Source organism: Uranotaenia lowii, chromosome 2, assembly GCF_029784155.1.
Source record: "Uranotaenia lowii strain MFRU-FL chromosome 2, ASM2978415v1, whole genome shotgun sequence".
In the NCBI taxonomy this organism is placed as follows: domain Eukaryota; kingdom Metazoa; phylum Arthropoda; class Insecta; order Diptera; family Culicidae; genus Uranotaenia; species Uranotaenia lowii.
The window spans coordinates 128,144,197-128,171,157 of record NC_073692.1 but is presented as its reverse complement, the minus strand read 5'-3'; the positions used below and the strand labels follow the sequence as shown (position 1 = coordinate 128,171,157).

Below are 26,961 nucleotides of genomic sequence, written 5' to 3'. Positions count from 1 at the left end.
GATTCCTATGTAGGTAGACTCACTGTTTTCCTTTGTAAGTGTTTTATTTTTTTCATATGTTTTGCTTTGTCTGTGGCAACTAGATCAAAAATGTGTTCATAATCAACAACTCTGATAAAAGTAATAATAGTAATAATAATCGTAATGATAATCATAATCAATAAGAAATTTTCAAACAATCAAATACCGATGGCTTGGTTCTACACTTGGTTTGATAGAGCCACTATGTGGAATTTCGGTTTTAGCGTGTAATGTCCGCCATTCGTATTTTTGTTTTGTTTCTAATCATTTTGCATTTCTTTTTTTGTTTTTGGTTTGCTGTTCGGCATGCTTTGTTTATCAACTTGGTGCTTCTAAAAATGCATTTTTTCTGTTCAGTTTGTCGACGTTGTTTTGTTTTTTTTTTATTTTACAATTTATGTTTGCATTATATACTTTATTCAATTGGGTGTGTTCCTTGCGACTGTTCTATGTTTTCTTTTTGTTTTCATTTGGAAAGTGCATTAGTTTGGTTTTTTTTGGTAATATTCATTAGTTTATTTTCTCGTTTTACTTGCGAATATCTCAATACGCCTATCGGATGTGGTTATTTTGATTGAAACTTTTGCGAACTTACTTTCTTGCTTGTAGTATTGGTTACGTGAATGGGTGATTTTTCCTTTTTTTTATCTTCTTAAATTCAGTGTTATGAGAGTGAAATCGTGAAATATGTGTGTGTAATTTCATCTTTTGCTTTAAGAGTGGATTTGTATTCTTGTGAAAGATAGTTTCATTGATTTCATTTTCTTAAGTATTAAATCGCTTTGGTGTGACAATGAAGAGGCTGTTGGTGAATGAATGGAACAAGTATTGCAATCGCGCTCATATTGTTGTTTTTTTTTATTCCAAACATGAGGGGGATCCTAACGCGTTGTGTGGACTTTCGCTTGCTATTTACACTACTAATCTTGCAGATTGTTTAATATTTAGAAATGTGAAAAATATGAATTCAACTCCACGAGCGCCAACTAATAAGGCGCTAAAACACGGGGGGTGGCGAATAGTTAGTTTTGTTTTTTTTTCTCTCTTAAAGATTCGGTCTGTAAAATCGCGGGGTTTTAAAAGTAATACAAAGGGTTTCCTGTTTTTTACACAATGCAAAAAGTATTGTAAAATCAATACTTTTATGTATTTTGTTCTTGCTTTTTGTAGAAGAGGAACATTGGAGTTTTTAATAAGTTTCAAGTATCTGATTTTAACGATTCCGTAACATGCTCACGATCCAATACACATTATGGTTTGTAAAATGAAGTCTTTCCACTCTTAGAGAAATCACGACAGTATGAATAGAATGAACCCACAATTCGGTTGAAACTGATAACAGTGTATTATGGTAATTTGTTTAAAGATCTCTGTAATGACACTTAACGCAATGAGTTGCTGAAAATTATACATTACTTATAATACTTTAACAGCTCGGACAGTTTCGGTCCAAAAACGAATTCACTGATGGTTCTCACTTGTATTCACAATAATGTTTTAGCGATTGCATGTCTCTATCTTTTTTTTTGTTTTTATTAAAAATAGAATAAACTACTCGATCATACTATTTTAATCTACAGTACCTTCTTTCTTGCTATATTCATAATATATTTTCTTTATTAGTATTTAAATTTATTTCAATTAATCAAAGTTATCTACTCGAAATTATCTCTTCGCTTGGATTAGTTTTTGTTATTTCTCAGAGTTACAAATTTTACTCAATTCAATTTTTATACATGCTGCTATTTTAGTTCATTTCGCTATTTTTCTGTTTGCCGAGTGGTTCCGATTCTAATTGCGGGGATAAAAACAAACTATTAACATAAAAGCGTTTTGATAAATAAAGTATCATTCAATTCAAAATTAATTTTCTCATTTAAAAAAACCTTGGTTCTCATTTCAAACACAAATTTCGTTTCAGGATTCAGCTTTGTTACAAAAAAACGATTTTTTCTAATTTCCTGATTCTGTACATAATTTAAATTTTTTTTACTGAGAATCTATTTAAAAAAAAACCCAAAAATAATTAAAACTTTAAATGCTTTTCTCAAGCTTGACTTTGTGATGATAATTCAGATAAATAAATAAATACATACACAAAATCAGATTCAGATTCAGAGTTCAGATTCAGAAATCAGAACTCAGAATTCAGAATTCAGATTCAGAATTCAGAATTCAGAATTCAGAATTCAGAATTCAGATTCAGAATTCAGATTCAGAATTCAGAATTCAGAATTCAGATTCAGAATTCAGATTCAGAATTCAGATTCAGAATTCAGATTCAGAATTCAGATTCAGAATTCAGATTCAGAATTCAGATTCAGAATTCAGATTCAGAATTAAGATTCAGAATTCAGATTCAGAATTCAGATTCAGAATTCAGATTCAGAATTCGGATTCAGAATTCAGATTCAGAATTCAGATTCAGAATTCAGATTCAGAATTCAGATTCAGAATTCAGATTCAGAATTCAGATTCAGAATTCAGATTCAGAATTCAGATTCAGAATTCAGATTCAGAATTCAGATTCAGAATTCAGATTCAGAATTCAGATTCAGAATTCAGATTCAGAATTCAGATTCAGAATTCAGATTCAGAATTCAGATTCAGATTTCAGATTCAGATTTCAGATTCAGAATTCAGATTAAGAATTCAGATTCAGATTTCAGATTCAGATTTCAGATTCAGATTTCAGATTCAGATTTCAGATTCAGATTTCAGATTCAGATTTCAGATTCAGATTTCAGATTCAGAATTCAGATTCAGAATTCAGATTCAGACTTCAGATTCAGCATTCAGATTCAGAATCCAGATTCAGAATTCAGATTCGGATTAACAATTAAAAATTAGAATTCTTAAAGAAAATTTAGAATCGGGTTCATAACTCAAAATCTGAATCCGAGTTCAGAATGGTAGTAAGAAATCAAATTCAGAATTTATAACCAGTGCAGATTCTAAAGACAGAATCAGAATAAGGAAACAAAATACAGAATTAGAAATAAGAATTCAGAAATGAAAATCACAATTCAGAATTCAGAATCTTTTGATATTGATATTGATTCTTCGCGATAATTTGAAATGATATTTCAATAAAAAGGAAGCAAATACAAAAGTTTACAATTTTTATAATGTTTCGGTCTTTGGTCTTGGCCTTCTTCAAGGATATTCATAATAACAGTATTTTTTTTATTTTTAAAATGAAAATGTTAATTTTACACAATTTTCCCTATGTTGTACATGCATTGCATTAATCTGCATGTGTTCCTGAGTGTGTTGAATGTGAAAGAATTTTTTTTCTTGTATCTAATTTGTTAGAGAATTGTTTTTTAAAGTTATATTTTGTATTTGAATACACACACAAATTCTTAATTAAAATATAAAATACAACATTTAAAAAAGTTGTCATACAAGGATAGATACAAGCTCAAACAAATTCCTCTCACATTTGATACACTCAGGAACACAACCAGTATAACGCAACGAAAATTGGGAAATCTACAAATCCATTTGAAAAACTACATCATTTATAGCAGATATCCCTTGAAGGAGACCAAGACCACAGGCCGAAGCGTCGGGCCAATTGAAACTTTTTTTATTTGCTTCCCTTGGACTGGAATGCCATTTCATGTTACTTTTACAGAATTCAGAATCAAATTTCTGAATTCAAAAAACAGAATTCGGTAACGGAATTCTAAAATTAACGTCAAGTTAAATTCCAGAAAAACAGCAAAAAAAAAATCAATTTTACAATTTAAATTTCTTCGTTAACATCTAGAAGTTAAAACTTTCTTAAAACCTAAAAAAACAGAAAAATTATAAAAACTTACATATGCAAGGGTGTCATTCACAATGAGCGCAATGTGCAAATTTCCCAAAACACATTGAGAGAGCAAACCGTATCATCGCCTGCGGTATATGCCACATCGAAACAAATCGCAGAGCTGCGCAGCGCTCACCGTGTAAAACGAGCTACGCACACATCATAAAATCATCAATTCTCAGCACTTGAGCTGCACCCAATTGTCCTATTTGTAGTGTTCGTAGTGTTCGTGATATTATGCTGGTTGTATCACCAACACTTTTCCAGTTTTGGGAAGATAAACCTCAAAAACGGCCATGAGAGTTTTTGAGTGAAATTGTCCCGTCTCATCTGTACACGCTCAGCAAGTGTGCGTGAGAAATGTCAAAAACAACTCATTAAACCAGCAACAGCAACAACACAAATGAAATTCGGTTGGGCTCGGCCTGCCAGCTGCCGAGCACGGTTGCCACAGAGAAATCTGTATCATAAGTGAGTCTTATCTACGTTCATAGGAGTTCCAATGTAAGAGCATCTGTATCCGTGTTCCAAACAGCCGGTGTAGACCCAAATTCCGACCAAAGCAACCGCACTGGTGGTCCATTATACCAGTTTCAACTTAACTTTTTTTTAGAACTGGTTTAAGGATTGATCCAAAACTGATTGGATTTGGACGCAATTTGACTAAGGGCATCTGTATTCGTGGTCTATTCTTGGGTCTAATTTATACAAGAATTGAACCAAAGAAATTAGATCTGATCCAATGAAAAAACTGGCAACTGCACTCGTGATCCATTAACTGTCAAACGGTTTAGAACTCCGTCAAATTGGGTCCAAATCTAATCAGTTTCGGATTAATCTTTATACCATTTCTAAAAAAAGTTGAACTGAAACTGGTATAATGGACAACCAGTGCGTTGCTTTGGTCGAAATTTGTGTCTAAACCGGCTGTTTGGACCACACAAGTACAGGTGCTCTGATACTACAGATTTTCGTGGCATCGCTGCTCGGCAGCCGGCAGGCCGAGTTTTTTTTTTTTGCTGTTGCTTGTTCATGAGTTATTTTTTCACCTTGCAAGCAGCCTGTGCATGATGAATCTAGATATGGTGGTCTCACTTAGGCAAAAAGTAGACGAGGATTGGATGCGGAGCAGGGGGCGAAACGCAGCCGAAATTTGACAGCTGGCTGTTTGGGTGGCTGGCTGGGATGCCAGGTGCTCTGATTTTTTGTAAAACACGAAGTTTTGCCAATCATCAAGATATTGCTAAGACAAAGATTTCGTCTTGATTTTTGCAAATATAATTCATAGAATCGAAAAAAACAATCTTCCGACTGCGCTCCGGGCTGGTAAGCCAAGCTGGAAGACGTTGTACCTATAAACGATGCTTATTCAACACTTTTTTCTTCCAAAAGCTGTCTGGAAGCAGCAGAAAGTCATCGAATCGGATGGTAACATGGCGAGGCATTACATTCCATCGTCCGAGAAGCGGCTGGCCCTACTGCAGGAACATCTGATCTTCATCGAGATGAAGAAGCTGCTTCAGGAGGACCCTCATATGTTGCCATCGCTGCTCCAGAAGATCCAATCGAGTAATCCGGATCTGATGGGTATCATTTGGGAAAACCAGATGAAGTTTTAGGCTATTTCGGAGCGTCTGAAAGTGCGGAGTGTATTGTAATCAAAGTTACAAAAAACTGTTTCGAATAAAATGAATTCATTGAGTACTCATATCATTTCTTTGTATCAGGAAGTGTAATTTAAATAAAATAAACTAAAACACAATTTGGTTTTCAATCTTTTGATCTTTGGTCTACGATAAGGTTGTGCACAGACATACATAGACTTTTTTTTCCAAATTTTTCTGATTTTTTATCTCAAACACCTGGCATCCCTGGACCCCCTTTTTCGTAAACACTTCAGCCAGGCTGTCAAAACTTTTTTCAATAAGGCTGAACATGCGATTTGGCATCTGAGTCCACCATACTAGATTCATCATGAGCCTGTGCGTCATCATGCCGGACTAGACGAAACGAAGATTTTTTTTTATGAGAAGGAAAATTATAACGTACAAGAGTGCTTGACAAATTTCTGAAGCCAGAGTTATCATTGAACAGCACATTGTGAAGAGTGGATCAGCTCATTCCGTTTTTCATCATTGAGTAGAACCGCTCAGAAAATTCGATTATCGGCGAGCAGTAGAAACTCTATCGCCGTGCGCGCAGTTTTAGACCGTTTGCATTCACATTGTGCTGCCAGAATACATTGAGCTGTTTCGAGGAGTTTAACACCCCTGCACAGATGTAATCAAATGTCCTACATTTAATTTTTTTTCTGGTTTCGGCATTTTATGGTATTTATTGCAGTAGAATGAATCCTCATTTCATTAGTTTTATAAAAGATTTATGCCAAGATTTTCTTTCCTATTTTATTCTATACAAACGTTGTTTTTGAAGCTTTTGTTATTTTTTACCAGTTTGTCGATACTCTAGCTTATCTATCACCTAAATTCATGACGACTTGCAATTACCGCTAAGCTTTCTTCGCTTCCTTCTTAGCTTCACACTTTGACGTGATTTGACCATTTCGACGAGATCATGATGGCTTCTAAAAAGACACCACTCAGCATCTTTGGGGGTGGATTTTTCACATCAAAGTCTTTAATAGGAATTTTCGAAACGATCCGTACGTACGATTGCCAGGGAGAGCCACGTTCTACTCAACATCTTTTATTCTTTGCTCCGTATATCTTCTTACGCGCGCCCATTATTTCCTACACAAATTTGCTTCAAGCAATCATCATCATTTTGTTGATCACAGAAATTATTTAAAGCTTTTAAATTTAAGATTTTCGTTTCCGGCTTCATCCTGCGTGACATCCGGTGCTCGTGTTTGGGACCGGAAGGGGGCGATCCTACGTATGGATTCGAAATTTCCAGCTCACCACATCACTACTAAGTATTTAATGCCCCGCACAGCTCGTACTTATTTCTCGTCTTGTGTCAAACGTCATCAGCGGATGAGGGCAGCAATGGCATGTATGAATTTTTCCTATAAAGTACCTAGACTTAGTTCAAACATATTCTCCAAGTTCTTTTTGTTTCTGTTCTGCAAAAAGGGGTTTCAAATTTCAGTAGCCTATAAATTTAGCGAGCTCTCGTCTGGATGCGCTGGAATATGTCTCGGTTTTGCCGTAACAGGGAGTGGATTCTCTCGCTTAGCCAGTGTTTTCGCTTTTGGTTATTCATTTTTTTTTTGTTATTTTGACTCTCTAGGATAAATTCTCTGGTGGGTTTTGAGTTGAACTTTCCCGGAAGCTCTCGATTTGCTCCCGGATGCTCCGATGTTGATCCGGTTCAATGCCGTCCAGTGTTGTTTTTCGCGACACATTTTTTTTTCTTGTTTGGTTTTGGTTTAAGTCCAAGGTGTTTGCGCTTCATTTGCGCCATCCACACTGGACCGGACTGGACAAAATTGGCCTTAGACGCAAAACGTTTCGCTTCTAAAATTGTCTGCGGTTTTTCCTTTTCGATTGTTACTTTACAGATAATTTCGATTCTTTTAATCTCTTGGGTTTTGGTATTCGTTAAAGGGTTTTGTTTTTTTTTTTTGTTTTAATTCGTTACCGGTATTTTCCATCATAGTCTAGAATTAATTATAGTAATCTCTTTTTTTTGTTTTGTTCGACTAGCACTAGAATTTATAACTAAGCTTTATATAACAATTTCTTTCATCGAAGAATTTTTTCAGCAGTGTATTGTGTATCTATTATTAGTTATAGTTCCGCGAACTTTTTCTTCTTCTCCTGCGATGAGACAGTCATGTTCAGAAGGTGGCAGCAAAGAAGTGGAAAAAGTAAACATTTTAGAGTCGGTTAATAATCGAGCATGATGTGTTTATACATATGTTTGGATAAATCAACATATTCTATGCTATATAAATCAAAATACTGTCATTTAACTTAAACAAACAGGTTATTCTATATGCTGCAAAGAAAATCAGAAAATCTACAGATATTGTCAAAATAAAATTCAATAAAATCCGAGCAAAGTGATTCTATACGATGAAATGTTTTACTGAGGTACGTGTCATGTTTGGTGTTGATATTCAGATGAGCTACAAAAACTCTAAACAATCTTCTTCCATACGTGGAAGGGTTTTGTTCGAACCATTCTTGATTCGAAACAACATACATATCTAGTTTTAAATACATTCCAAGCTATCTGCCAGGAACATGGATAAATGTGCAAGAAGTGGAAATATATAGTAGGTACCTAATGTTTTTTTACTGACTTGCCTTATTACATGTTCTTTTTTCGATCAAAACTTGATACCTGAATCAGTGGTTTGGCAGCAAAAAATGGCTTTACCTTTGGATCACGCAGTGGTTTCCAAGGAAGATGCTATATAATGTTTTTGTCTAATCACTTCAATGTTTATTAGTCGAAAAAGTTCCCAAAGCAGCGATTTATACGAAAAAAGAATACAGTCATTTAATTTGATTAACATTCCCAAAGGAATGAAATTTGCTTTTAAAAATGCCATTTTCAAATCAATTTTGTTTGATGAAACTCTGCAAATCTAAACTGGAATGTTTCTTATTAGTAAATGAGCATTTTGAGCTACATGGATCCTAACATTGTTAAGCTCAAGTGCGTTGAGATGGAGAGAAAAAAATGTTTAAAATGTTCAAAATGTCTCTGTGAACCTTCTTGATATTCAAAATTGCTATTTTTCCATAACGAAAAAGAATTGATTTGCGGCGAACAACATCCAAGTCCAAAAGCTCTATTCAAACTGAAGCATTCATCAATCGAATTCCTAAGAACCCATTTCAAGTACATACAACAGATTTTCATTAGTTTTTTAATTAAAAAATGTGACTTGTTTTCCAATTTTTTGTACAAATTTGTCAACCTTTTTTCATAAGTATCATAAATTTGTTTGCCGACATGCAAATCAACCAACGCAGAGTGGTAAATTTGAAACCAAAATCCTAAAAAATCGAGGACCCGATATAACACTATATTACTACTTACACTAAGACCAAGCCCACCAATGGTTGCTAAACTTCGAATCGAGTACATTCAGCAACATACCTATCAACCCATCATCGCACCAACAGTCGCTAACTTAATTCGAGAAATAGCATTCGAGCAGTAGGTTGTTACAGGATGCGTTTATGTAGCAACCCGGTAGCAACGCAGCCGGTCGTCGTTATGAGAAAATAAACAAACACAAATAGCAACCTGGATGGCAACAATGGGTGCGAAAATCAGTAAGTAGATAAAAAGACAACCAATCAAAACATCTAAAATACCGACCGAAATAGCAACGCCCGGTGGGTTTGGTCTAATATTACTACTTACAGGGTGGCCACAACTTTTCCATTTTGAAATTCCCGGTTTTCTAGGACATAAATTCAGGGTTTTTTCAAGGCTTTGGTTGTCTAATTTCGTTAAAATATATCAAAATTTTCAACAAATTTAATTGATTTTGCTGCTTTATCACACTCATATCATAGAACATTTATTGGAACTCGATTCTATTTTATAGATTGAATCACATTTTCTAAAATTGTTTAAGAAATCATGCTACACAAAATTGTTATGAGTAAAAAAAGCTAAGGTTAACGACACTATAATGAATGTATAACATATTTTTGAAGAATGTTTTAAAATTATGCTCACCAAAAATGAAAAAAAATGGTGTTTTAAACAGAATTTTTCAACCAATCAGTCATCATTATGGCCGTGGTAGGAAACAAAAAATGTACAAATGTAAAATTCTATCATTTTAAATATGTTGCACTTAAAAATTGGCCTTTTACCTATATCAAGTGTGTAATAATTGTCTTTTACCAAATCCAGTACATTAAAAAAAAACCATTTTTTAAATATGTTGTTGAAGGAGTTTTTTAAACCATTGTTTTTGCATCATTTGGGATTTTTGTTGCAGAATTTGGAAATCATGATCTCAATTTTGAATTTTAATTTCAAAAGTAGAACAAAATATGGGCAACGAGTTCCATAGTCTACAATTTACAGTTCTGTGGATTATTGAACAGTATATCAAAGTTTAAGATAATAAAAAGTTGAGATATTTAAAGATTTGTAATGCAAAAAAATATGGATTATGGATTCCCTAACATACAATTTCAAGTGAGGTTCTCAGAAAGATAAATTTTATAGGATTCGGCATAATCCAGCTAGACTAAAACCTAATGTTGAAGATTTATGCAAAAACTTTGTTGAACAGTGGGCAAAACAAAAAAAGGTGTCAAATTCGAAGGAACTCAAAAGTTTACAAGAATGCAAGAATAAAAACTACTACCAACACTAAAAGCTTCACCCGGGGTCTCAAAATTACAAAACAGCTTAGAAATTTATAAGTTTTTTGTTCATTTCTTTGGCATTTTGGAATGGTTGAACCTATAGATGAATTTCATATGACTTTGTTTTAACAAAAATGTTTGTATGTTATCTTGACTCACAAGATAACCAAAAAGTGACACAAATAAATTTTTTAAAATTCTTTAGGAATATGGCCTACAAAATTTTTTTTTTCAATTTTGAAAATATCAAGAAAAGGCTGTCTTTTTTTTTTCATTTAATTAAATTTTAAACTATGCATGGAATTTTTGTAGATCCGTTTGTTTTCAAATAGCTGTTCTCTAACCCTGTTCGAAGAAGGTATGACAAAATAATTAACTTTTCACGATATTACTTTTTAAATTTATTCTCATCGGATGGTTTGTGAGTTTTTTTTTTAAATAATATTTTAGTTCCTAGTTTCTGTTTGTAAATGTTCTGTTATTTTATTTATTGTTAATACTTATGAAAGTCCATTTTAAACACAGATCCACAAGTGAATGAAAAATGTTTAAAAAAATTTACAGAAAAACTAATAAAAAAGTTGATTTTCTTAAAAAAAGGGATAATTATGACAATTGCTTAGTTTGAGTTGCAGCATGAAATCATAGGTATCTGTTTGGTCATTCACTTGATTAACGTAATGAAATTCTTAACGGCTTTCAAACGTTAAAAGTAGTGTATGAAAATAATTTTGATGTTTCAAAAATTTAATTATTACGAAAATTGATTATTAAAAGTTTAGCGTATCATTTTATTTTTAAATTCACAAATTGGATCAAAACACGAAAATCAAAAACATCACAGAAATATTTTTATTATTAGGAGCTTATGGAAAAAAATATCGGTACTTCAAATTTCAGTAATTAAATGAGCTAGATACAGTTCTCTATATTTTTATCTCTTTTGTTTATTTCTTGATGATGTCTGCAAGTAGCTTGAAGACATGAAAACAAGGTCAGATAGATTCACGTTTATGAATATGGTCATAAGTCTTCCAATAGGTATTTTTTGCAAAAATTTAAAGTCAGAATCTTAAAATAAATTTATCGAAACAAATTACACCTTGCTCGAGAAATTTTGGAAAGAGAATAATTTTTGTTGAGTCCAAATTTATAAAGCACTAGCTGACCCGGTGTGCGTTGCAACACCTTCTAATATGAAATGAAAATTTTAGAAATTATTTATATTTTGTTTTTTTTTGTACGTATCATAAGTGCTCGGTTTATGCCAAAAAACTTGTATGAAGTTTCCCTTTCCCCTTCCCATCCGCAAAAGCTGGAAGGAGGTAGGGATCCAATTTTTTCGTAATCAAAACTCTCATAACAAATTTGGTTTCATAGGTAAATAAGTTTTAAACGATACATCAACATTTATATCGTCTCTCACCACTCCACACTACAAAGTAGAAGGGTCTGTAAAATTCCATAGAAACATATCTTGTACCTTCCCAGGTCAAATTTGATTTTTTGATTGATTACTTCTATACCAAGAAAATCGTATTGGACCCCCCCCCCTTTCTTATGTACTCACTGGAAAATACATGGTGTTTCAAATAATCATAGAACCATTTCTCGTACCCAAATGATAACAAATGTCATTTTTGGTTCCATTTGTTTGATAAGTTCTTAATTTATGCAAAACAATTTTATGTGAGCTCCCCTTTTCCCTATCTTTATCCCCAATTGAAGGAGAAAGGAGTTTAAAAAACCATATTACCATTCATAGAATCCAAATGACCTCCTCTATCAAATTTGTTTGTTATGCGAAAAATTGTAACAGAGCTCCCTTCTCTCCTTCAAATCACTCCACTGGAAGGAGGTATTAGTAACAAATATTCATAGAATCTTTCCTTGTTACTACTCAAATACCCTACCAAGCGAAATTTGGTCCCATTTGCTGGATAAATTCTCGAGTTATGTTAAAATTGTATGATTCAACCTCCCACTCCAAAATTTCCCCACAGGAAGAACAGAGGGTTGTCAAAATATCATAGTGACATTTCTCGAATTTAAATACCTTCCCATGCCAAATTTAGATCCATATTCTTTAAAAGTTTTCCAATTATGCTGGAAATGTAAAGGAGTCCCCTCTCCCCTTTATATCTCTCCACAAAATGAAGAGAAGGGTATCATATATTCAAAGAACCCTTTCTCGTACCCAAATACTCCTCCAAGCCAAATTTGGCTCCATTTGTTCGATTAGTTCTCAAGTTATGCAATAAAAATGTAATGAAGTTCCCCCCCTCCCTGCCTTTATCCCCACTAAAAAGAGAGGGATCTAAAATAACCATAGAAACATTTCTTGTGCTGCAATGTAATCCCATGCCAAATTTGGTTCCAATATCTTGATCAGTTCTCGAGTTATGTAAAAAATTGTAAGGTATGCCCCCTCCCCCCTTTCTATCTCCCCACCGAATGGAGGTGGGGGTATCTAATATTCTTAAAAACATTCCTCGTACCCAAATACCACCCCATGCCAAATTTGATACCATTTGCTTGATTGGTTCTCGAGTTATGCAAACATTTGTCTTTTGTTTGGGAGGACCCTCCTTTCTTTCATGAAAGAGGGAGGGGTCTCAAACCATAATAGGAACCTTCCCCTGCCTTCAATACCACCACCTGCCAAGTTTCACGCAAATCGGTTCAGTAGTTTTCGAGTCTATAGGGAACAGACAGACAGACAGACAGACAGACAGACAGACAGAAATTCATTTTTATATATATAGATTGAAAAGGGTTGTATTCATGTCTTCAACAAACTTGTGAATCTAGTAAAAATAAACATATTTTCGGACAAACAAAGTCATATGAAATTCATTTTTTGGTTCAAACATTCTAAAATGTTAAATAAATTACCGAAAGCTTGTAAATTTTTTAACCTTTTTATGATTTAGAGACCTCGGCAAAAGAATTTTCCAATAAATTTACTTTACATTTTAGAAGTGGATATCTTTATCTACAACTTTGCTCAAAAACCAGTAGAAAAAATTCCTAAATGTTTACGATTTATGAACCAAATAAAAATATACAATTTTAATAACATCAGAAATTTTCTGATTTTTGTGTAAACCTTCCGAAGAAGCAAAAAGTAACTCTTCGGTGAGATTGGAAAAAATCTTTTGGAGGGCTTATTAGTCTTTAGATGTATTTCAAAACTAGCGATGTGTGAGATTGTTTCCGCTATAAGTGTTTCACTGTGTAATGAAACAAACCCTGTGCAAAGATTTTATCTTGAATACTTCACTCGAAACATTTATTGTGAGGAAGATACAATGCATTGTTGAATAATTGCAACATTTTTAAGATTTAACCATTGCCTTCAATCTACAAAAACACAGCCTCATTCTTAAGTTCTTGTAAATATTTTACAGTGTTGCTAAAAATCTCTAAAGCTATTTCGAGTAAATTTTCACTGGAAATTTTTAAATTTTCTTAAAATGTTTGTCACGTATCAAGCTAGAAGTTTTATTAGTTCATTCGTGATTTTCTAAACTTTCGTAAATTTTTAAAGACATCGTAACATACTCAAGCTTTAAAAATTGTAATTTGGAATTTTTAGTATAAATTAAGACCACTTATTTGAATAAAAAAAAAGTGAATTTCGATAGCTCAGCTTAAAAAATGGCGAGTCTTTTTCCCAAACAGTTCGTTTGATGACAGGAAGTTTCATTTTTGTTGTTTTGAAGACACTGTGCCGTACTTATAGATGATTTTAGATTTATTTTTAATTGTTTCATTGTCCTGTGTTGAACTAAACACCATCACTGGAAAATTATAATAAACACATTTTTTTTACATTTCCAAGTTTGCAACAAAGAAGTTCCGGTAAAAATTGTGATTTTTCTTAATTTAGAGGTAATTGAAGAAAAGTCAGAGTAGTTTTGAATTTCCAAACTTATGAGATTCTTCCATAAATTTTTTTGGATCTGTTGAATTCTGATTAGAAAATTATATTACAATTCAGAATTTCGGAATGAATCCCTGATATTTGAATCTTAAATTTTTTTGACTACCATGTGTATTTTTTTCTCAGGAATTCGAATCTGTCATCGAATTACACTGGAGACATCTTGATCAATTTTTATTGGCCCTGTTTCTCAGAAGATTAACAGTCATAGCTCTTAACTGCGTAAAACTGAATATGGTAAAAAAAAAATCAGCTGAAATGTTTTCGGGAGACATTGCAATGTGATGTGGAAGTTTCATGAAGATTGAAGAAATGCCACAGAAGATACATTCATTACAAATAATCTGACTTTCATAGAAAAGGTATTTTAATTAATTAACTTCTTGAAAAGATAAATTCTTAGCTAAAATTGCATATCATGTGTGTACTTTGTTCAGTGCTTTTTTAAGCTTCAATTTCCCAGTACACATAGCTCAAATCTTTAACAATGTTAATGCGAATTGCAATTCCTACCAAATAAGTAAACGTACCGTAAAAACCTTGTTGTTCTCTCTGCGATAATAAGTGCAATCAGATTGGTAAAAATCAGATGGTTAATTTGGAAAATTGTCCAATGAGAGAAGCAGAAAATATTGTCGTTGGCAACGGTTTTCAACCATTGAGAGCAAAACTTGCGCTCACTCGTATACTTTCACGATAAACGATTAAGGTGTTGAATATCGTCCCATTTGTATAACATTTATCGCTTAAGCCAGAATTTAAAAGTATGTATGAATATCGCCTCAATTTTGGTAGGTAAATGCTTTTTTTTTTAGTTTTATGCGTTGATTCTAAAATGTACATCAAACGTATAACAAAGTTTGTTACCTACAAAAATGTTTGCTGGGTTGATGCTGATTTTCTAAAATACGATCAACATCGATTCTGCAAGGAGTGAAGGGGATTGAAACAGATCTTTTCATCTGTGAATGAAGAGCCTCTCAGTTCGTGTTATGGAATTCCAATGACTTGAAATTTCATTTTCTTTTTTTGATAAATAAGGTTGAATAACACTCAAATAATAATCCGACGGCAGATTTGAATTCCTGAGAAAATTTCACATAATATAAGTAGTATTTTGCGAGTTCGAGCCCAAGAGTAAACATAGAACACAGTTGTGCCGGATAGTTTTTCAATAATTGTCCACCAACTGCAACGTTGATATAAAGTAGCGAATTCCATAGAGGTGGTAAGACGACTATAATTGAAACACAAAAAAGTATTATTTCTGGTCCCTCAACCTGCGGCTTGGATTTTTTGTTTGAGATTTTAACAATTTCAAATGACTCATGCAGATCTTACAGCTGTTTTGGGGTAGATACTTTACCACATTCTACCTTCGTTAGAAATTCAATCACTTTACATACAATATACCTACCAATCCCATTCTATGCAAAAGTTTCTATTGCGATTCCTAGGTTATTTCGACTTTTTTTGCTGCAAACTGTCTCTTTCAGTACTACGTTGCGAAAAAAAAGAAAAAATACACTTTGTTTTAATTTTTTGAAATAGTGATTAGCGTTTTGTGTCGAAAACTCCGATTAGTCTTGTGGAATTGTTCAACACCGATATTATGTTTCGAGAAAAACATTCTTCGCATTGAACTTTTGGAATCCTAATTGAAATTTGTTTTCTTAAATGTCTTTACTCCGTGCTTGAGTAAAAGTAGAAGGTTCTCTGTGGTAGAAGTGAGTCTCACTTTTCATAGCCTTTGAATTATGATGCAAAAAATAGTATTAATTCGTTCAATCATTTCAGTGGTGAAATTTTTTGAATGAACTTGCTAAAGATAGGCATATCTACAGGTTGTTCTGATCAAAAAGTGGTCAACTTAAATTCGCCGTATTTTTTCTTATCATCCATTTAAAAACCTGAACACCCCTTATTTCGTAGGTGTGTATGTGTAGAATGATGCTTCTATTTTGATTTAGACGTTAGGTCTTTAGTTTTCAAAATGGCGTCCAAGTAAGAAGAACTTCGAACCAAAATTTTGTACACGCGTCGTGAAAATCCAAACTACACGCTCGCAGAAATAGTAAAATCGTTCAATGTGGCAAAATCAACCGTCACCAAAGTAATAAAAGTGTTCGAGGAACGGGGGAAATCGAAATCTGGGAACCGCAGTGATGAACAGAAGAGTAGCTAGCACACTTCAAGCCAAACTCCAATCTCTCCGTTCGAGATGTCGCCAATAAGTTGGGAATATCGTCTACAACCGTGCATGAAGCTTAGAAACGATCCGGACTATCGACTTATAAGAAAGTAATAACTGCTAATCGCAATATAAAGTAAAACCTTACGGCAAAAACAAGCTCTCGGAAGCTGTATACGACATTGTTGACAAAGTTTGATCGCGTGGAAATGGACGACGAAACCCACACCAAAGCAGACTTTAGACAGCTTCCGGGACAAGAGTTTTGGAGAGGGTGGACTGTATCTCGGTGGGTGGCATGAAAAACAACCACTGGTTGTCCGCTTCCCTTGTGGGATTGGGCCTTGACTTGACAACCCCTGTGGTTGCCAAACCAGTAGAGGCAGGTCGGTGGACAGGCTGCCTGGAATGCCAAGCAAATCGGTGGTTGCCACAGTAGCTAAACTCTTTCGGATAGGCTCTGATAAGAGCCGATTGGGGTGTGGCAACAGAGAACCGGAAGCAAGGAACTGGAGCAGCGAGCACGAAGAAAAACACTGTCACTTAGCACTTCATAATTCTCTATTTACTTTTACTATCATTCATTAAGACTAGAATTTTCTCGAATGGATGAGCGAACACCGTTTCGCTCTCGCGATGCTATCGGCTCCGTCCGAGCACGACGACGATGATGCGAGCAGCTATTTCCTGGTGGGCGAAAATAAACTAAACTTGCGCGACCGACGGGACCGCGCTTTTTATAATCTCGGCTCCTCGCGCGCTGCTCGCTGATTGGCTGATGTTGTTTCTCCCCGCTCTCTTTCTTCGCGTCGCGGGACTGAACAAGTTTTATACAGCAACCGAATGGGGAAATGCTTTTTTCCATTTTTTTTTGGAAAGTTGTACGAAAATTAGAATTCAAAAAATGTACCAAGATATAAATTTAAAATATAGTTTCCTTTTGGCATTCTTAACATAAATTCAATAGTTTTGAACGTATACCCCTTTGGCCCTAAGGGCTTCATAAACCTTTCCGTAGCATATAACATAACGAAAACTGTTCTAATGATGAACCAAAAGCTCCACGAAAAGATCGAAAACACGAGGGGAATTTTTTGAATGAAATAAAACAAATACGCAACGCTTTTTTTCTGATTTAATGTTTCTACTTCCCAGAATATTTATTAATCGAATGCGAAATTTGAAACTTCCATCCATCAAAGTGGGGGTGTGTGAGATGTTTGATTTGTTGGTTGTTTTGGTGATTTGTAGAACAAGTGGTGAGAATTTGGTAGTTTCTACACGGAAACAACTTTTCTTCGGCCGGCCGCTGCGCTGCTCGATGTATTGCATAAAAAGACTAAACTTAATATTTCGACGAACGTGCGAGATTTCAACAATCTTGGTTTCGTTTTTTAATGATTATTTTGCTCTTACACAGAACCTTAAAACAGATGGCACCTAAAGGCACAGCTCTCTCGCTTTCTCTCCTCAATAAGTTTTGTGGATGATTGTTACAAACTAGCTAAAGGGTTTTTAGTGTTTTCAAAGATTTTAGTGTTTTTTTTGGTTTTAAAGTTACGGGGTTAGATTTGGTTTTTCTAGTGGCTAATAGTTTTAGGACAGCTTCTAATTTTAATGACTTATTTTATTATGTGCAAAGTTTGAAAATTAAGTACATTATGTTCGCACCGTTTTCGAGAGTAATAAAACAAAACTGAATTCACATTAATCATATGAAACGAAAAGTTAACAAGAAATTGAGTCTACTCCTAGCAAATTAATCAAATGTGTCTTTGGTTCGCACGAGAGAAGTGATAATTTTTCTTTATCTTTGCTTCGTGGCCAGAATATGTTTGTTCTCATGACTCTCTGAATTGATTTGAGGGTTGGTGGGTTGAGGAACGATCCCGACCTGGATTTAAGATTTTCTTTGACGGAGCTCGGAAGCGTTGCCGTTGTGACCGTTACGGTGTCTGCGGAAATGAAATTGGAGAGAAGAAAATTTGTTGCGGTAAAGACCAATCGGTAGTTAATTTTGGCATGTTTTTAGTCGAAATCATAATAAAAGATTCGAAAAATTATGACGCTTACGAGCACAAGACACTTAGAAAGTTGTGTTAATTGTTTGAGAAGCGTGACAACCACGAAGGGTTGATAGTTAGGTATCGTTCGTTTGTCGAAACAGAAATGCGGTTAAGTGTTTTAGTTAGTGAATTTTGATTAGTAAGATAGCATATTCCAACATAATCGTCGCTTTTTTTTAAGGAGAACTCGAGAAGCCACACGGATATGTACTGATCATTGAGAGAGAGTTTTTCAGCATGAGAAAAATTGTTCCGCAGTTCGATCTACACACCCATAACATTATAGCAGGACTCTTTAGCTAGCTATAATAGAACAACCACATATCAAACATAGCAGCAGCGTAAAGACCATAAAGACAGAGAAGAAATAAACGCCCAAAACAGTATATTTAGAGACAAGTTTGTTTATAGCAAAAACGATAAAAACTCACGATGCGCCATCTCTGAGCAACTCGTGGCATTTATTCAAATTTATTTTGCAGCTCTAACAAAGTTTGCGGTCAGTATGTTTGTGTACGTTTTTATGGCGTGACTTATATATGAAGTAGGAAGGTATATAATGAAAAATTGCACAAATGGAAAAAAATACGAAAACTTAAACAGTAGGTATATAATAGACAGGTATTTAATAAACACACAAAATAGATAAAATAATCGAAGATAACAAAAAGGGTCGCAGAATGTTAATGTAAAAATGGTACTTACTGGTCTGGACTCTGATCGGTGTCACTCTCCTCGATCTCTGTCTTGTTACGTCTTTTTTCGCATATTAAAATAATTAAACATAATACAACAACTTCGGCAATGATACCCAAGAAAACGTAAAGGGCGGCGTATTTTCCTAAAAAAAGAGCGAAAGTGGCGATCAGCACACGATGTACGACGTATGTATGTATAGATAGAACATTGTTGGACCTACCTCTGATCCTTACGGTTATCGTTACTTCTGCGGGTTTGCCGGTAAAGCTGGTGGCGCTGTTCTCGGCCCGACAAGTGTAATCGGTATAGTCGGCCATGGTGACACTCGAAATGATCAGTATGGCATTTTCAACGCCCTTGTCATCCTTCTCCAGGTTGATATGATCCGTACCGGAGCTGAGGGTATGATTTCCTGTTGGAAACAGAAGTGTGTACATTTAATCGGTTATTAAAATAAAAATAAATAAAGATTAAAAAATTGAAAAAAAACGTCCAGAGTAAGTTCAAAAATTATAGGATAATACGCGATTACCAAAAATAAGAAACATTTTCTCCAAGCCAGTGTAGGCCAGTTCAATTTAAATTATCCACCGATGATTACTCAATGGATAAATAAAACCAAACACCAAATGTAAACGGTGGAAAACATTCATTTGAAACCGAAAACATTATCCCGGCGTGACCCGAGTTTTGGATTCGTTTCTATTGTAAACAGCCAATAAACATTCATATTTCACCCACAGTATTTCTCCTTGCTGAACCGAACCAAGGTTATGAACAAAAAAACACACAAAGTGCAATGTTTATTTCTCAAAGACCAACTCCGAGAAAAGAAAAAAAAAGTTCAGCTGTTTGAGTATCCGTTGTCTTACTTTTTTTAACTTTTTATTCATTCCTAGTATAGAAGAGAAAATTAAAATAAGTAAACGGTTAATTGAAAGGATTTGAGTGTTTTTATGATGTTGTTAGACATCATTCATCACGAGCCAAAAGTCCACGACTTAATGCTTCCATATCCGATTGAATTTCGATACGCAATAAGTTTTTTCCTTCGCTCCTTTGCCAAGATTTTTATTGGTAGGCCCTTTCAACAAAAATAATTCGCTCAATGAAATATGGGGAATCCTCATGGTAGCTGGGTACCTCACCGAAAATGGTTTGCAATTTGTGGTCACGCAAAGTTTCGGTATGAACTGAAACTTCAAACAAACGCGACGTCATGAAACTCGCGTTCTCAGCATTCATTAAGTGCTAGGCTAGGGCGATGACCGGGTTGGTCGACAACTCTCAACTACAACTCAATCGATAATCATTCAACGATTCGACTCTTCTGATAACGTTGACGTTTTACTTCCAGTTGGAACAAATCGACTAGAGTGTTTGTTTTAAACATAACCAGCTTTGATTTTTTATTGTTAATGAGGTAAGCAACAATGGTAATTGTACGAAGATCAATTTAAAAAAAAATTGATAACTTTGTTAAAAAAAACTAATAAGATAAAACAGTAACGTTCAATTCCCATCAAAATATTCAACAAGTCGGTACTGAGACTACATTGCTAGATTTCGGTGGAAGTGTGTTCTGACACTTTGGGGAAGGTTGTTTGGGCGACGGTCAGTTGCCAGCCTCATCTCATTGCCAATTCCAGATCAAAACTGGATGACGATTACTGGCGGATCCATGTAAATAGGAATGAGATTTTTTTTCCGGGAATTTAACAGCAAGCTGTCATTCATCCCTAATATTAGGAATGAGATGCTTACTTCAAGAGTTCATCTTGCAATATTCAGCTACTAGCAACTACAGGAACTAGCAATCGCTAGCGTAGAGTGTTGCTTGTAAGGACCTTACTGAGATAGCAAATAAAGATTAGCATTAGCACTATTCCACCATTGAAACCAGCGTGGTTACTTAATTTTCAGCAGAAATTCTATGCACTATTAGATACCTGATTCGTTCTAAGAGTCAATTGTTTTGACTCTTAGAACGATTTGTCACATGAACTGTGGTCGAATAGTTGATTATCAACTGTTGTGGGGTCTCTCAAAAGCTCAGGAATTTTCACGATCTTGCCCGAAAAATGTCGTCAATAAACTGGTTCATTGCACGATTTCTAAAAAACCACTGAACAGTTCGTTACAAAATTTTGCACGTGTAAACACCACACTGCTAGGTAGTTTTTCTGAAAATTTTATCAATTTCCAGGCAAACGAATTTCACATCGCAAACCAATTTCTGTCCATACATTCAAAAATTATTCACAAAAGAATGTGTTGCATTTATTTTTCGAATTCATTCTTTAGAATGCTACTGTTATCGTTATGTGCTTTTGGATTACTTGGATTTTTAGAGGAACTCCCGGTTACACCTAAATGCGTTGATTCTGTTGAGTGTTTTGCCATATAATATACTGCCCCTACTTTCATAACAGTCCCATATGCAAAAACAAGCAAGCGCGAAAAACAGCTTTTTCTGTTTTGGAATATATTTTTGAATTGTGACCACAAAGTTCAGTATGAACGAAAATCGTTTGATGGAAGGTGTTCTAGGTTGTCATAATAAATCATAAGACCTGAAATTTTCGGAATTGAGACATTGATAAGTTCGAGAGCACCATATTTATTCGTTATGGGACTGTTATGCGAGCATATTTGAGACCTTTTTCAAATCTACTCGCATAACAGTCCCATACAGATTATGTTTTGCTCACCAAGCTACTTCCTAAGACTTAAATTGGATTATTTTGAACTTCTAAACGCAGTTATCAGAAAAACAAACATATTTTTGGAAAAATATCGTGAGTTCCTTAATGTAAGTTCAATCTTTCTACGATTTTGATTGCATCTGAAAGTTTTTCGCTGAAGAAGACATTCCTTCTTACTGGTCTGCCTTCGAAAACTAGTGTGCATAATCGACATCAGGTGAATTGAATCTTTATTAAATGATTCAAAACAATAAATCAAAGACTATTTCGCCGAAATAAACATTGAAAAGTAACTAAATCCGTGGTATTTCACATATGGGACTGTTATGCGGGTATATTTCATATAGGACAGCCACAAGTTGATATTTTTCTTGAAATTTCTGGAACAAAATCTCTTTTTTTAATGTTTTATATTGAAGCCATATGTTCAAATTGATGAACTGTCAGGTTAGATGAAAAATGACGTTGATTCATATGGGACTGTTACGCGAGTTGGGGCAGTATAGTTCGTGTTTATTTTTATCTTTGTGAAAAGGAAACACTCAAGAAGGATTTCAATGAATCTTTATGTTTCCTAGGAGACATCCATTAACTTAACACCAAGGGTCACCAATCCATAGAAAGAGTACTATGTATGCTGTGACCTAGATTCGATCTCATGACTATTGGCTTGGAGACTTGAACACTATTCACTACGCCACGGTCGGCGGCATAGATTGATATACCTCCCTTCAACGTTCAGTAACTTTTTTTGTTGTGACTCTTATCATTTCACGGTGTTCAAATGAAATCTGTGAAATTACGTCTGGTTGAGAAAATCAAGTTTGTTTAACAGGAGAGACAAAGAGAGAGAGAGAATATACTTGGAGAGAGTATTGGGTAATGTTTTATTAGGGACCATTCAAATATTACGTAACGCTTTTAGGGGGGGGGGGGGGAGGGGGTATAGCAGTTTGTTACGTTTTGTGGATTTTGCTTAGAAATTTTAAGACGAATGTGTTACGTAGGGGGGAGGGGGGTTGGAAATGCTCGAAAATCGCGTTACGTAATATTTGAACGCTCCCTTACTGCAATGGCTCTGCTGACATATAACTATGATAAAGATAAGAAACATTTTCGGTAACTTTCTTAAAACAATCAGTTGCTGGATGACTTAACACCATGTTGATGGTCGAAATAAATGACGCCATCTTTTTTTATTCATAGCTTTAATTAATGAAAACTAATTATTTTCAACAAATATCTCAATGTTAATCAACCAGAAAGAAATCCAAAATAGTTTTCGCGTCGTTAAAAGAACTTAACTGTTTTTGAAAAAAAAAAATTTACGATATATGCCTTAAATTTCGTGAATTTTGATATTTTTCAGGGGTGCTAATATTTTGATTCTATCTCACATATCTACACTTTTCCACAAATATTGGGAAGCAGAAAGCTAGACGGATCTAATATGAGAAGTGAGGATGATTTTTAAATTTATTTACTAAAATATTTCGATGCAACCTTGACGGATACACATTTGCCAGGGGGATTAATTACTCGGAAACAATATCAAGAATCCGAACGTTATAAATTTGCATTCACAATTGATTCAGCTCTGAACGGATAGTTCATAAGCTTCCATAAAACAATGCATGTTTTATGGAAGCTTACCACGGTTTTATGAAACCAATAAAAATTAAAAAAAATGGCATCTCTGGTAACTTTTTATATTATAGAGGAGATTCTCCCCTACCCAACGCACTATTCAGGATAAAAAATCGAATGGAGGGTCTGGAAGATTTTCATTTTTGATTATTAATTGAAGATTTACTAACAAAATAAACGAGCGAATTTTTAAAATTTTCTCTAATAATTATTCTTAAAAATCTTCAAATTCTCCATTTTCCAGTTTAGATATATTGAAATTTTTCATAAATAAATAATAACTCCAAACGTTTTGATGAAAAAGATTTTAAATGTAGGATGTAGGAAAACAAATTCTAGTTGTCCTAACCTTAACCGAAAATTGTTACCTTCTTTCCTTCTCATTTGAAAACTACCTATCCGATTCTTTTCAAATTTGGAACATATTTTCTACATATAAAATACCAGACCCCAACGTTTTTCTTTTTTTTTACTTTGGGGAGATTTTACAGATAAAAAATGGCGGATATTTTCGTGAAAATCGTCGTTTTTACTTCAAACAGCCACAAAAATTTCATAAATTTTTTTTTAGTTAAATAAAAACGTTGGGGTCCAGAAAAACATCTATTGAAAATATTTTGCTCTGATTTTTTGACTTCGGATGATTCTGTGCTGAGATACAGTGTCCACCGCAAATCCTGTTTTCTAAAAGGCATCCTCGAAAGTGCTCCGTCACCGGCTCATTTTTAAATATTTTTCTACGAAAAAATTACTTAATGTTCTTTTAACAATGCTTTGTATAATGCAAAAAATTTGAATACATTTGTTTGAACGATAGCTCTAGAAAAAAATCGTGAAAATGGTGTTTTTTTACCCGTTAGACCCTACCCCGCCTTAAATTCTCTTAATTTTTTTTTTCTAAATTCTAAGTCTGAATTTTCAGTCCCAATCTCAAAAATGCATGTTTTTATTCGCTTTTTTTTTATTTGAAATCCTACTGGTTTACGTGAAAAATGTATACAAAGATCATACCAAAACTTGGTATATTGTTACATCTTCTGCCTTCTGTGCGTTTAACAATTAACCAAATAAAATGGTGGCATCTAATTTTTTTTGTTTCCGGCGTTTTTCCCATATGGGAAAATTCCCGATTTTCAAAAGTTAAAATTGAGCCAAATTATAAGAAAATATTTTCAAAACTAAATAAATAAGTACCTACTTCGAGGCTATGTCGTTTGCCAGAAACTTGATGTTTGATTTTTGAACTTATGTTTTGGTAGTTTTTGACAATTTTTAGTGTGTTAAGGCTATGATCATTTAGTATCCGGGCAGTTACAAACGTGTGTATTTTAAAAACTATTCATTTTATCGAAAAACTTTCTATGAAGAAAATGAAGGTGTTAATATGACATTTAAACTAAAAATATTAAAAAAAAATATTTATCAATGATTTCATGAAATACTCTAACTTTTTCATAAAATCTCTTTTTTATCTTAGCACACTTTTTTCAGTCATGTTTTGATTTATTTTTTTTACCACAGAACCAAAACCTTTGCAAAATCATGATATTTTACACAAACTCTCCAGAAAAAAGCAATTGGAATCTGGTTGGAACCTTTTCATGAGTTGGTATCTCGAAAAAATTGATCTCTTAAATCCGGTTTTAACATAAATTTTTTTGTCTATCAGAACACATCTGTCATATTGCGTAAAAACCGGATGTACAGATTGCGATCTTTGGATCTGATCATTATTAGTTATTTACTTGGTGTCTACTAGTCAGGCAACACTTTTTGCCTCTGCCGGAAATGGATTAATTGCATTATTTAAATGGTCTGCATTCAGTTATCCCAAATAACAATAAACTTTTTACCATATTTAAGATCAAGAGTTGCACTCCGATGGTTGATTTGAACTTCGTGTGGATCCTAGAGTGGCTCCTTATACTTAATAACCATTTGGTACGAAAAAAAAATCAGAAAAAATCAACAGTTCATGAGCTTTCGAGTCAACAATGAAGAATTTTCGAGGCACAAAATGCGCAAAAGGAGCAAATTTGTGCAAAAATTTTTTTATCATGTTTTTTTACATAGTGAATATCTCATACACACGTAAACTTAAAAATCTATCAAAAATAGGCAAGATAGTCCTTTTTATAACCAACACAACGCTACTAAATTTTTGCATATCCGAGCTCTATTAACGCAGCTATCACCAAAATAAAGTGCCCGGATACTAAATGATCATAGCCTTAGTACATCACAAAAAAGAAATTTGATTTTTCGAGAATTTTTTATTTTAATACTTTATCAATCAAACTAAAAAAAAATGAAATATGGTTATGATTATTTGTGAATTTTAATAAAGGTACAGTAAGCTCAATTGAAAACAGCTGAAAATAAGTAAAGTCACGTCAAAAAAATCTCGTTGATCAATCTATCTAAAAAAAATTTTGATTCTAAGATCTTTGAAAAATATAGCAGAAAATTAGTTGACCGAGTTAGGATGAATAATTAAATTCATATCTCTCTTTTCAAGTTCTATAAACATTCGATTTATTTCACCAAATTAATTCGATATTTTGTCGGATTCTTCAAAATAACTCCCTCAGTTTAAATGTGTTAGTAAAATTTCTTCTAATTTTTCCAAATTTCGTTTTAGCATAGTGCGTTTTTCTAAAAAAAAATAACTCCTGATGAAAATTCGAACATCATCGATTCTGGACAAATGAAGCATGATTCCAGTAATAAGATAGATGTTAAGTTTAAATATTAGTTTTCGAGATGTGAATGCAATCGAAAACTGTCTGATTTCTACGTAGGAATTCACATCAGAACTATAAAGTCGCAGTATTTAGATTTTTTTTAAATTTCTCTCACTTAATCCTTTATTCAGATTTTTAAGGCCGATTTTTTCCTGATATTCGTAAATAAAGGGCACAACGATACAAAAGCTTTAAATATTTAAGCTACATAATTTAGCTACTAAAACTTATTAAATCTATTAAATCTTCTCAGTTGTGAAAAGTTTATTTATTTTAAATACTTTTTTACATTCACTGCAGTGCACAACATGCGTGGGCTAAGAAATAGTTTATGGTCGAGATTTTTTACGACGATTCTTTGCTAGACAAATGTATGCGCTGAGTTAAAAAATCTGTTTTTATTACTGAATTCCCGACTTTTTCCAGCATTCTACAAATGAATATAACATCCCGACATTTTCCCCTTCTACCCGAATGGTTTAAAATTCTGGAATAAACAACTATGGATTGTAAAAGTTCTGAGAAAAAGTTTCGTTAGATGAAATGAATGAGTTTGATAGGTTTATATATGGGGAAAAATAAATAATACATAATATCCCCGGATTTGCTTTGAAATTATTTATTTTATTTTATTTTATTCAATTCCCGTTTTCTGGGTTTTCCAGGTATTACAACCCATTGTACGCTTAAATTAAAACTATCTTTCCACACATTTTTGGAGTTATTATCTATTTTAAAAAAAACTGAATACATTCAAGCTGGAAAATGGAAAATTAAGTTATTAAAAATTTGTTCGTATATTTTGTTCTCA

The 26,961-nt window shown here is 33.8% G+C and overlaps 1 protein-coding gene across 7 annotated transcripts in view; it reads right to left on the bottom strand.

Annotated features, from left to right (window-relative positions):
- LOC129740941 (uncharacterized) overlaps positions 1–26,961 on the bottom strand; it is a 150,962-nt gene that overhangs the window by 2,398 nt on the left and 121,603 nt on the right. For 5 of the 7 annotated variants that reach the window (XM_055732593.1, XM_055732596.1, XM_055732595.1 and 2 more), the window contains exons 8-10: positions 19,275–19,466; positions 19,061–19,196; positions 17,896–18,244 (exon numbers count right to left, since the gene is read on the bottom strand). In XM_055732593.1, coding sequence (XP_055588568.1) covers positions 18,190–18,244; positions 19,061–19,196; positions 19,275–19,466 — 383 coding nt within the window. In that variant the 3' untranslated portion in view covers positions 17,896–18,189. Of the gene's footprint in view, positions 1–6,142; positions 7,624–17,895; positions 18,245–19,060; positions 19,197–19,274; positions 19,467–26,961 lie in introns of those variants that run through there. The other 2 variants (XM_055732599.1, XM_055732600.1) reach the window with 2 other exon arrangements.